This window comes from Strix aluco, chromosome 11 (genome assembly GCF_031877795.1).
Source record: "Strix aluco isolate bStrAlu1 chromosome 11, bStrAlu1.hap1, whole genome shotgun sequence".
In the NCBI taxonomy this organism is placed as follows: domain Eukaryota; kingdom Metazoa; phylum Chordata; class Aves; order Strigiformes; family Strigidae; genus Strix; species Strix aluco.
In genome coordinates this window covers 14,255,651-14,268,183 of record NC_133941.1, presented here as the reverse complement: position 1 = coordinate 14,268,183, position 12,533 = coordinate 14,255,651, and the positions used below count along the sequence as shown (strand labels likewise).

General features: G+C 38.6%; 1 protein-coding gene across 33 annotated transcripts in view; it reads left to right on the top strand.

The window, feature by feature from the left end:
* SLMAP (sarcolemma associated protein) overlaps positions 1-9,084 on the top strand; it is a 91,700-nt gene extending 82,616 nt beyond the window's left edge. For 21 of the 33 annotated variants that reach the window (XM_074836155.1, XM_074836173.1, XM_074836164.1 and 18 more), the window contains one exon: positions 3,338-9,084. In XM_074836155.1, the coding sequence (XP_074692256.1) occupies positions 3,338-3,427 (90 nt within the window). In that variant the 3' untranslated portion in view covers positions 3,428-9,084. Of the gene's footprint in view, positions 1-2,209; positions 2,300-3,337 lie in introns of all 33 variants that reach the window. The other 12 variants (XM_074836183.1, XM_074836181.1, XM_074836178.1 and 9 more) reach the window with 1 other exon arrangement.
* The last annotated feature ends 3,449 nt before the right edge of the window (positions 9,085-12,533 follow it).

Genomic DNA, 12,533 nt, shown 5'->3' with positions numbered 1-12,533 from the left:
AGGGAATCGGAGCACCCGATGAAAGTGGAAAAACTTGCAAGGTAAGGGAAATTTTAGGAAGAATTTGAGGTGAGTATTTAAATGAAATCAGGAACCACAGCAGCTGCCAAAATCTGCTTCCACAGGAGGAGGTATGACAGTTGAAATGTGGAGGTCAGGGTGTGATGAAGAGCATCTAACCATATAAGGACTTGCAGGACAAGCTTGCTGTTCAAGCAAGCATAACTCGTAATCAGTGATGTAAAACACGTCCATCTTGTGGATTATTTGAAGCATCATGCATACTGGGCTGAGTTCCAAGTACCGTTGTCCCCTTATGCTGGAATCATTATCTGCTACTTCATTTCCGAGGACAGTGTCCCACAGAAAGCGACTGTGGGATTTCTTCCTTTTTGTGTCCCATCTGTATCTGAGTTTGTATATCTTCATATTCTAATACAAGATGCACATTTCTGATGAAGCACCTAGTTAAATGCTCCTCGACAATAACGAGATTTTGTAAGGGGGAAAACTTAATTGTTTGGAGGCAATTTCATTTAATGTGGTGGATATTTATTGTCTATTATATTTGCCAAGATGCAACAGCCATGGATGTGTATAGCTTTTTAAAAAAACCAAATCCATAAAATTGTTCAGGGAACTAACAAATGTTAGAAAAGACAAGGCTTCTGTATTCCATTTGGGATATCATTTAAATATTGAGTTTTTATACTTAAGTTTTACTTTAAAAAAAAAATTGCAGTGTTGTGTTCTGAAACGCTTAGCAGTGTGGTGTACTACTTGTGCTTGCATGCTTGTGGTCACTGATTATTTCCTGATGTGCTTTATATGACAGATTTATTTATGTGAATGGTTTGAGAACATTAGCTGCTCTGGTTGACTTAAATTTCTGGCACTTTTTTGAACACTGCTGTGATTATTTCTACCAACATGCTTTCTGTGGGAAGGTGGCACTCTGATTTGTGGCACCAATGACACAAAAATAATCCTGCATGAAAATTACTTCAGTAGTTACACATAATTTTTCTATTAAATATTTGCCTTGATTAAAACAAATTTGAATTGAATGGCAGAGATTAGAATTCTAAGATTCCTGCGTTTTGAACCATATTGGAGGTTCTACGATTGAGTGACTTCTACAAATTCATAACAGGATGAGATTTTATTTATGAATCACAATGTTTTAGAAGGTCTTCAAACATTAATTTATTATTTGAACAAAATCAAGGTGGCTTCAGCACAAAAAAGTTCTTAAAATACTTAGCATGGTTTTAACTTAACCTCTGTGTGTCTTTCTGTGTGCACGAATATATAGACTAGGATACAGAGAAATCGGATATCTTCCAAGGACAGCTTAGAAAGAATTTAAGTCCATTTTTGCTTTTAATTTATCATATTAAGGATAGAGGCTCTCCATCCAGAATGTGAAGTAGTTTATAGATAATTGAATGTAGCTGAGAAAACGTGTAGATGGTTCTAATGAGGCCATAAGCTAAGTGAACCCTGCAATCTTGCCAGCTGGCCCAGCTGCAACATTTGATTGATTTTCAGAATTGCATTTGGTCACAAGGCTGCTGACCTGCCAGAGATGCTGATCTTTGTGATATCTCTAGTTGAAATGTACTTCCCTGCTTTATAGTAAACTTAGTGTTGATTTGTACAGTCATGTTACAATCTCACAGAAACATCTGAACTAGTGGGTTTGCCTGTACATAGTTGTAATTGATTCACTAACGGAGGAAAATGATTGTTTATCCTGGAGGCCAGTCTTGGAAAACGGGGAAGGATAACTAGCAAGGAATGCAGAAGTAGCTGAAAAAATCAGTATCTGGCGTGAGTCTTTCTACCTTAAGAAATCCAGGTGGGATTTCCTATCACTTAGAAAAACTAAAACCAACTATAAATAAGATACAGGCAAATCAGTTTAAGATTTGTATTATTTTAAAGTGCTAAATTCCAAGTTGTGACAAGAGGTATCTTAGAACATTTTCTGCTTACTTCCCTTTATTTTTAAACATCCCTGTTCATTTGAGTAGAATGGTGTACTAACTTTGTATACCAGATTAGATAATGCTGTATTGTGTTAGATGTCTTTAATACATTTCAATTAAAACAAAACTCACTGACTTATTTTCCCCCCTCTCTAAATCATCTTTACTTGATTGATTTATAGCACAAAGTGATTTTTAATATCCCTTCCCTTCTTTAGCCTTCCATATTACAACCCGTCCCAGCCGTATTCATCGGCCTAATCCTGGCTTTCCTGTATTGGTGTTACGGCCCATTGTGGTAGCGAAAGGTACAAGCACTACTGTTCAGTCAATGTATGTTTGTCCCTCTCACCTGTTTGTGCCATTTCTGTATAAAATAGTGCATGGTGAAATGCTCACAGGTATTTCTTTACCTGAAGCAAACCCTTCATTTAATATGCCATTCTGTTGATACTGATGAGCTGAGCAGTCAACTAATCATTTAACATCTGTGTGATTTCTTTAATTCTAACAATGATTTTCGTTCTAACTGGTTCTGAATGTGCCTCTTCTAACTCGGTCTCAGTTTGTCTTTAGCAAATGGGCTACCTTTTGCACAATGCTGCGATGCTAGGGCCTGTAAGAAAACTTAATTGCTTAATTAACTATGAAAAATGAAGAGTTTGCCTCTAAATAATAAAAATCAACAAGCTTTGGTTCCTATTCACGGACTAAGAAATTTCTCTCTGGCTCTAAACACTATTTTTTCTCACTATTGCATTGAAGAAGATGGAAAAAAAGACAAGATGCGAAATAGGTGGTTGGTTTGTATTCTGAACTCTCAGCTTGCATTTTTCTCTAACGTCTCTCAGTGTGTCCTCCTCTTAAAATGCTATTGTTGTCATGAAATGTTGTGACAGTCCATTAGAAATGATGTTGTTAGGATCTGCTACAAAGTAACTTCATAGATCTGGATTTAAACATTCAAAAGCGAAGTTAAAGATTTCAGTACTGCATAAACGTGTGTCTAGCGATTACTTGGCACAAGTGATGTTTTAAACATATTAAGCCCTCACGTATTTAATAGCACATTTATTTGAGGTGCGTACAGTAATGAAGCTGGAAATATGGAACTGCCAAAAGTTCTTCTGATGATCCTCAGTCGTGAAGAGTTGTGGAGTTCCCTTTGCTAGAGAAACACGGTTTACTGTGGTGCTCTAAGTCAGGACTAGCCTGCAGTAGGCTCATGGGTAACATTTTAGTGATGCCTATCAACAGGTACTCAAGACTTTCAGGAACCACGGGGTGAACTGATTAGTATGAATTAGAACAAATATGATATTGATTTTTTTTTTCTCTCCACACAGAGACAATGGCCTTGGATGCCTGTGATGGCAGCTTTGGTTGCTGTAACAGCCGTGGTGCTGTACCCAGGCCTAACCAGAGCTTCTCCATGAGAACTGTTGTTGAATCCATACACCGTCCTCCCTTTAGAAGCTGGCAACATTCATATACTGAGGGAAAACAGATTAATTCTCTTCCTTTTTACCTCTTAATACAGCACAGCTCTGCGTGAGAACAGCAGTAGGGTCATTTGCTTTAAACTGTATAAAATGTATCTGTCTATAAAGAGGGAATAAAATTGTGATTCATCATACTGTGAGCAATATTTTTGCTTACAATTTCATGCAAGTTTTAAATTAGTATGTTGGGATTCTGAATACTATAATGGTGGCCTAAAGTAGGCTTCTTGGTACCAAATTATTTATAATGGCTAGGGTTGTGGACATTTGCTTTAGAATCTGATTGCCGGATTTAAAAGGAAAAACACACTTCTGATTTGGACACCCAAACCAAGTAACCTTGCAGATAATTGGAAAACAGATGCAGTGTGCTCAGTGCCTTTCAGTATGATTTTTTTTTTTTTTAAAAAAAAAACAACTAGTATACCATTTTACTTGCTGTTAGTCACTGAGCTGTTGGGAACAAGACTTAAGAAAACTTCTCTTACCACGCCTTTTGAAGGAAACATGTTTTTCTTTGATAAGGATTGCTTTATTAATGATTTTTGGGAATAAACACAATTCATGTCCAGCCTTAAAGAGATAGAGAGATTGATGGTGAAGACCAGCCTAAAGTATTTAGTGTGTGCGAGTGTAAGCATGTGTGTGTTCTTGAGTGAACTAAGGTATTTCTGGGAGCAAGTACTCGGTCATTTGATGGACATAGTGCAGTGATTCAACTTAACGTTAACTTTAGTTTGAATGTAATTTATTAAATTTCATATATTTAAAGAGATACATTCTTTAAAAGTATGAATACTTTCTCACATGTCATGTATCAATTTTTTCAGTCATTTGATACTTTCTGACTTGAGCTGGAGAAGCTCTTTAGATAAGCTTTTGTTGACGTAAATTTATTAAGAGAACAGCTACAGTACGTCTGATCAGCTGAAAAAAAATCTAAGATACATAAAATACTACAAAATTGGAATCATATACCTGATGAAGTATTGTCAGGTGAAGATGATTTCAATTTGGTAGTAAAATTTTGTGCATCCTCATCACATGGCTGTAAGTATGATGCAGTGGTCCCCATTACAAAGTTTCTTTTCCTTATCAAAGTACTATAACTATTGCTATTTGCTGACTTTTGGTGGGAATCACTGTAGTTAGTGCTGAATTAAATGTAGACTGTAGTTGTCTCGTTCAGCTCAACAGTTCTGTCAAAAAAGTTTATTAAAGACTTAATACGCTAAAGAATGGTAAAATAAAATGGCTCTGCTAAAGGAAACGTCAAAATAGGGAGGTAATCTCAGCAATTCAATTGGCTTTAAGGAATGTTATGGCAATCAACAGATAGTTTAAATACTTAAATAGAAATTTAGCATATAATTTACTTTGTGAGGTTTTAAGGGTCATTGTCCTTTAATTAAAGGTTCTATCTTACGTTACATGGGATTTGCTAATGGGAGGATTATTAGTTGAAAAAATAGTCCACAAGTGACTTGTAGAAAATATATATTGTCATTTAGTTCATTCATTTCATCCTTTTCAGTTGCAGGAAGCCACCCAACCACAGAACACTCGTATGCCAGTGGTACTTAGTACCTCTTGTATATAGGTTATTGCAAATATTGTTCTGAAATGCTTAACTTCAGAATTACATTTTTTAAAGTAAATAATTGTTTTAAATCTATTTTGTAAAGATATAAAAATACAATAGAATTTCTGGAGTACAGATTAAACTATTTGCACTAACACACGTGATGTGCATGATTTAATAAAATAACTTTACTCTCCCTATGCATGTTTGAGTTGAATGTCATTTGAAAACAAAAGATTAATGCTAAGTTTCTTTTGTGCTAGATATTGCCACAGTTACTAGGCACAATATCTGCAGCATGTCCAGTAATAGCAAAAGACTTTTTTCCCCTTGTATTTCACATCTGCACCAGTTTAAGTATTTTGTCGAGCTGATCTCTCTCCTGTCTGTGGTTTTCAAAGAAGGTGGGGAGGAGAGAGCCATGGAAGGCTTGGGGACATATTGCCATGGGGGGGGAAAAAAGTGTTCCCAGCTGAAGGGTGGTGTGCCTGTGGCAGGGGTTGTGAGATTGGAGGAGCAGTGCCTGCAGATAGCAGGGCAGTAGTAGAAAGCCCTTCTAGGGGAAGGGAGCCTGATGCTGCCTCCTCTCTTCATTAGCATCTTGAACTACCTATCTGCCCCTCTTTCAGCTACTGCTTCTTTTCCAATGGATTCTGTTCCCTCCTCCCTGCTGGTAGCATGTAGATGTGGTGTGAGGAGGTGGAGTGGAGCCTGGTGGAGCAGTGGTCCCTCCTGGCTGGCAGCGGGAAGGTGCCAAGTTCCCTGGGACCAACCTCGGAGCGGGCCTGCACTGCCAGTTGCTGCCCCATGCTGAGCAACACTGCTGGTGACAAAAGTTTGTTCCTGTATGAAAGACAATGTTGTGTTTTCAGAAATGTTTAGAGCATCAGAGAGCTGAAATTTGAGACCCAACATGGGTGTATGGAAGGAGAAAGTTTTCTAATTTAATTATGTGCATGTGTGCATATTTGTATTATATACACAGGTGCATAGTACACATTGCATGGGGGTTTGTGCTTACAAGTGTACCTGTGGTTCCCTAATATAGTGCCTTTCCCAGGAGTTCCTGACATTTGCATGTTCAAAACGATTAGGAATGAGCTAAAATGCACAGTTCACTCTTTGATTGTGAGAATCCTCGGAGAAGGGTTGGATAACTGGGAAACTGCTGTTCTTCAGTGCTTTGATACTAAAGCAGCAAGTGGAGTTATTTTGCAAGCACTCTATGCACAAACCTTTTTGGCTTTTTGTTGCATTTATGGTAAATGCGTGTGCTCTTTTACATTCATATTTAGGTTCTTTTTAGTTGTGAGGCTTGATTAGCTAAGCCTTGGAGTTACTGTAACAAGAGCAGCTTTTCACAAATGTGTAAGATTCTCTACTTGTAAAATAAGTGCTCTGAGCGTGCACTGACGTTTGAGGTTTTAAAAAGGTTCCTCATACTAGAAGAAGTAGTTTTGCGAGTTGTGTTATCAGTTGCTAGTTCAATTTGGAAGGCTTAATATAATAAAATATCTGAACACTTTTTCAGTTTTGTCCTGGTGTCCTGACTGAGGCACCTTTTTTAAATTCTAAAAGAATTCTACCTACATGAGGACTACAATAGCAGCCTTTTACTTAAAAATATAAAACATTCAATATATAAAAACCATAGTGTAATTTACCTGTTCTTTGTAGCTGAATTAAATGCATTCTTCCAGAGTCTTAGCCTGATCCTTCTTGCAGAATCTCTGGATTTATTTGGTGCTAAATGGAGAATTGTGAGCGTGCACAATATATTGCAAAGTTTTCTCATAAAATAGTATTAGTGAGACTTAGTATCAAATGACTGATAACTGAAGCAAAGGTGGTCATCTGAGCATGTATTTTTGGGGTGTATTCCTAAGTTACTTTTTCTAATCAAGTCTTCTGAAGTATATTACCTGTTCAAATCTTCCATGTGCTTTATGTAAGATTTTGAATGTCTTCTGCCTTAATCTGTAGGGTTCTGCCACTTGCAAGAATCATTTCTTCAGCTTGAATCTTCTCCATGACAAATCCACTGTCGAGATTCATTCCACCAGCAGCATCAGAGTGCTTTAAAATACCAGGTCCCCACAAGGGCTTTTGGGAAGCCACTGTAGTTTGCATTAGCTCTACAACTGGGGCTGGCCTGTTTTCACCAATGGCCTTTTTTCCCCTCTGGCTTTTCATCCACCATTAGTGTTTCATTAGCAACTTTCTCAAGGTTTTGAGTCTCCACTAATGTAGCAATTGATTGTATGAAAGAATTAGAAGCCATATTCTCTCCCTCTCTGGCACACACATATACCTCTGGATCAGTTTGAAGGGTGATTGCTTCCAACAAACAGCTGCATTGAATTCCCCAGATCCAGCTGATTTACTCATCCCAGTCCCTCTTTGCATGTGCTTCTGGACGCAGAATTCCTTTCTCCTCTGATGGGGAACTGGGCTGCAGTATGGGTCTCCCAGTCCTTCCTGCCTTCCTGGTTTTTAGTTTGTTCCAACTGTTTCAAATTAATGACCAAATTCTGCTTGGGGAGAGGGTTGCACCCATTACTGCTTTAAAAACAGTATGTGCTACCAGTACTTGACTAAAGGCTCCCAGAGATAGAAAGCAAATCAGCAACTGAAACCGGTACCACCCAGCCCCGTGGTATCTGACTTCGCAATATTGTTCGGTAAAAACCACTGTAGGCAAGCAGTCCAAGGCAACAACCTGTTCTGGTTACTGTTCAGCACTTCATCGATGTTTGGTTTTTTTCCCCTTCAGGTTTTAACAGGCATGACTACTGAAGCTTTTCTAGATTATTGATCATACACTGTTGAACTGTAGTGAGCTGAAACCTGATCACTGCAGGACAGTAGGGAAAACATTCGTAGAATAATTTCTTCACTTAGTTTTTGTAATCTGTCAAATGGTTTTTCATCCGGAGTGTTAGTTCCAGTGATAGTAGTGATCACTTTTATTGGCATGTCACATGATTTACAGAAGCTTTGATAAGTGTAAATTACATTCTTGAATTTTGTACTGATTGCTTCCCATAGATTACTTTGGGATTTGCTTAGATCTTAAGGTGAAGCAAAACCAGTCCTTTTCCCAAGATTGTACATTTTATTCTCTTCCCTCAGCCCCATCATGTTGTTGCCTGTTATTGCTGCTTCCCTCTATAAGGTGTTTCTGATTCTAAATTATTCACTCTTTCAATTTTTCAGTCTACTCGGTTTGGTTCGGCATTATTCCCAGTGCTGGAAGTGTAACAGTTCTAATGCACCGAGGGGGTGTGTGCATGTGTATACATTGTTGTTCTGCGATTGCGCTTGCTTGTGGTAAAATAGATCATGATTACTTGCGCTTAGCAACCAAGAGACTGGAGATGTAATTGCGATTCTCAGTTAAATAATTTTCAACTGTGGGAATGGAGACGTTAGTATGGCGATGTAGTTCTTTTATTATGTCAGGTAATATATTTAAAATGCAGATGTTCTTCCAAGCTTGTCATCTCTTCGTTGTATCTGATGAACAAATCCAAAGCTTGGGTTAAACTAAAAGTAACTTTTCTTACCTGATCATATTAATCAGTAATTTGAGAGAAAAGGATCAAGTGATCAATTAATTCTGTTCTATTGGAATAAAATTTATCCAAAAGCTAGCCCGTATTTGTTTCGGTACCCTCTGTTAGGAAATTGGTTTTGTGTTTTTTAGAAGCACCACACACATACTATGAGTGGTGAAGTACTGCCTTCAGTATGGAATGGATTTACTATTTTAATTTTTTCATGCTAGATAATTTATGGAGTTTATATTCTATTAAGATTTCTTGTAAGGAGTTCTTGCTCTGGAAAATACTTTTATTGGGTATGTCATTAGTTTTGATGTGACAAAACTACTTGTCTTGAATAATACAGTGTCTCTTATTTAAAAATGTTCAAAATATGCAATATGTCTTTTGGGATGAATAAATGGTAAAAATGACAAGAATAAATTTACAACACAACAGAAAGCTGATTTGTATTGTACATAGTCTTTCATTCAGTCGAGCTCCAAATTTCAGCACTCCACAACTTCCGAATAACCAGCTGCACTCTGCTTTACTGCAATAGAAAGCAAGTTACTAGTTAATTAAATCAGTTAAAACTTATTTTAAAATTGGAATCTATTTACCTATTTACTTTGTACAAATGGGCTTCACAGCCCTCACAGCCCTGTGACCTTTCCTCCTCTGTGTAACGTGGTAAAGCAGCGCTCCAGCAGGTCTGCATGCAACCCCAGGGAGAGATGGGCTGGAACACAGTGTACGAGTGCAACCTCGGTTTCTGCAAGGCTCCCGTGTTTTTTATAGTGACCAGACACCCTCGGGGTATCATTCACAGATCATCCTTTAAGAAAACCAACAATCCTACAGTCTTTAACCTGCACTGTAAATCAGATGCAATTCCAGAGCTCTGTTTCAGTGCTGACTCAGGAGAAGGACATTTACAGAGTCATTTATGTAGTTTTCAGCAAGTTTGAACAGTTTGAGGAAGGGAACTCTCCTCCCTGTTTACTGTGCAGTTTGGATCCACCCCAGGGTGAAGTTTAAGCAAGCATGGTTCCGTTCCAGGCTGTGGTTAAGTCCTGGTGTAAGAGTCTACGTAACTTGCCCCTCTATTCTATTTATCTGTTTAAAAAGTTAAAATCAGAGTTAACATTAAAACATTCTACCAGATGCATTAGATGTTTGGGGGTTTTGGAGGGGGGGAAAAAAAAAAGGTGTTAAATATGTATGTCTAGCTGCCCTTCATGGAATTCTGTTGGTAGCACCTAACATCTACCAGTAACTTCATCTCAGATTGCTATCTCCCAAACACGGTGCAGAGCACTCTTCCTTAGACTGAGGAGACAAACACTGAATTAGTTTAGTTCCGAGTAATGCTAGAGGTGAAAAGTGGTGATAAGGTTTGCTCATTTTTAAAGATTCAGTATCAATATTACAGGCTTGTTAGGTGTGATATTAAAGGCGTTTGGTTTTTCTATTGTATGTGTAGCAGTCGCAGTTGATTGACAGTTTTTCTGTTGCAGAACTTGTCTGTAATCCACCTGTGGCTGGGCATTGTAATAGACATTTATTGCTCAGTTTTTTCTACTTCATAATTATTGTAATGGCATGTAAGTGAAAACGTAGCCTGCAGCAACTTCACAGTGAATTTTAAATTGCACTTAGGTGCAGTCTTGGGTTGGCCAGGTGTTGGTGTCTCTGTGCTACATGTTGCAGCAATAGTAGGTCCTTCTTCTGCAGACTTCTCTGAACTGTAATTTTTCCTTAGTTTTCAATACTTTTAAATGTAAAGGGCCCTCATCCATCTGTTTAAACACTAAATTTGAAGTTCATGGTGCACCTGCAGGGTAGTATCATGTTTATACATTCCTTAATTATGACCCAGCCAATAGCAAATTATTAACAATCTCCCTTATTATTACTTTACGTGGAAGACTGCTTTTGCAGTGAGTGAAGGTGTTCCTCAGCACATCCATGCCTCTGTTCAGGAGGAGACTTATTAGACAAGTAGCAAAAAAATCACTAGTGACTTACGTGGTGTTTCTCATTTCAAATCTAGAGAGGGTGGTAAAAAGTGATTTCCCCCAAACTGATGCTTCCCCCAGTAATTAAGAAACAAATACTGGAATAATTCCAGCAGAATGGGATATTTCTTTGAATTGCTTTGTCAGATGTGTAGGATGTTGCATCTGCTTGGAATGTGAGTCTGCTGGGCGTCTGTGCTACTGACTGCCCTTAGATGGGCAAGGAAATTCATCAGTGAAGCCTTTGATGCAATGTATATCAAGATGGAAGATGAGACTACTGTACTGGCAAAGATCTTTCTCAACTGAGGCATCTCAGTTCTACTCATGCACACGGACTCATGTAACAGCGGTGTTCATTTAATGTAAATGGTTTCTAGTTCCCATGAAATACATTTCACTGGAGAATATTAAAACATGGTAAGTTTTTTATTCTGAAATAAAGAATAATTGGGTGCTTAGTAATATTCTGCAGCTGTATGGGTTAACTTTTTAATTTCTTGAACTGTAAGTAGGGCTTTAACCAGATCCTCCTGGCTGAGATACTTAAGCAGAAAACTGCTCTTTTACTCTTCAGATTTTGAGCACATATTGGAGGTCTTCAGTCCTTTTGCTTGTCCCTTTGGTTGTGAAGATACTGTGAAAATACAAAGTTATAACTGTTTAATGTGAAGGTTGTTACCTGCAGCCTCTGAAGAGCAAGCTTGGAAAGCAGTCTGTCTTGATGAGTATTACTGTAGGTGTCCAGGGATCCAGGCAGGAACAGCCATCTCCAGTTGAGGAGAAAGAGGATGACGACTCATGGTAGAGTCACATCCTGTTAACGCTGGTTAAGGACACCACCACTTCACCCTTCCTGGTTCTGACTAGTGAAGCTGAAAAAAAGTAAAAAGAGGTCCCTTGAAATGTGAAAAAGGGAAAGCCAGTCCTTCAGAGGTCTGTGGCTATCCAGATCGTGTACACAGGTAGCTTACCTGTTCAAACGCAGCTCAAGCTAAGCGCTGCATTTGTGGAGGTCTTGGAGTCTTGGACTGCTGTCCCCAGGTTGTAGCTGTTGCTGCCCTGTCACTGTGTGGCGGCTGTCTACAGACTCAGGCAGACATGATGGCTTTGCTTGCATCTAGCTTATAACCCTGTGGTTTTCTCTGCAATCACACAGGCTGAGATGATTTTCTGTGATGTGTGTTCTGGTGGGTTTGGTGGGATCTATGATTGATTTCATTAAATTTGATCACACCTGCTCCAGAGTGTACAAGTGTCCAGAGTGGGAGAACTGAACCTCAGTAGTTAGCAGTACCCACGTCATCACGCTTTGAGCACTTGCCCGTCAGTGAAAAGTGCTGTCTTGCTCTTGCATCTCAATATACTATAGTCTACTTTGTGGGGCTGGCTTTCAGCTGGAGTCCAGCATTTATGTTAAGTGTATTTATGCAACTTCTATTTTACAGGTACATGTTCAGTGAGCCAGCAAAGCTGTGTGTTTGCCTGGCTTCTTGAATCAAGTGAGCACTAGCAGAAACAACTTGGTGTAGCAGAGCATTGCATAAAGCTCACCTATGCACTCTCTTAGCGGAATGAAGCTTTGTGCTTCTCAATACAGTTTTAATGGGGTAGGTTCAGGTAGAACTAAAACTATTTCAAGCTTTTAAAATTCAGCATGTTGAAAAGGTGAAGTTGAGATATGTGGCATTTGCTGTGCACACAGGTCTCCATTGAGGCATCTCTTAGTTTACAAGAGGGAGTTTAAAAAGCTTCCCCAAATATAATGGCTGCCTCCCAATAACTTTCAAACTGGCATTGAAGCTGGAAGGGATTTTTTTTTCTTTTGTATCTGTGCTGCCTTCCTTATTGCATGTGAAACTGACTCTTAAGCAAGGATCTTCTACTAACAGTTT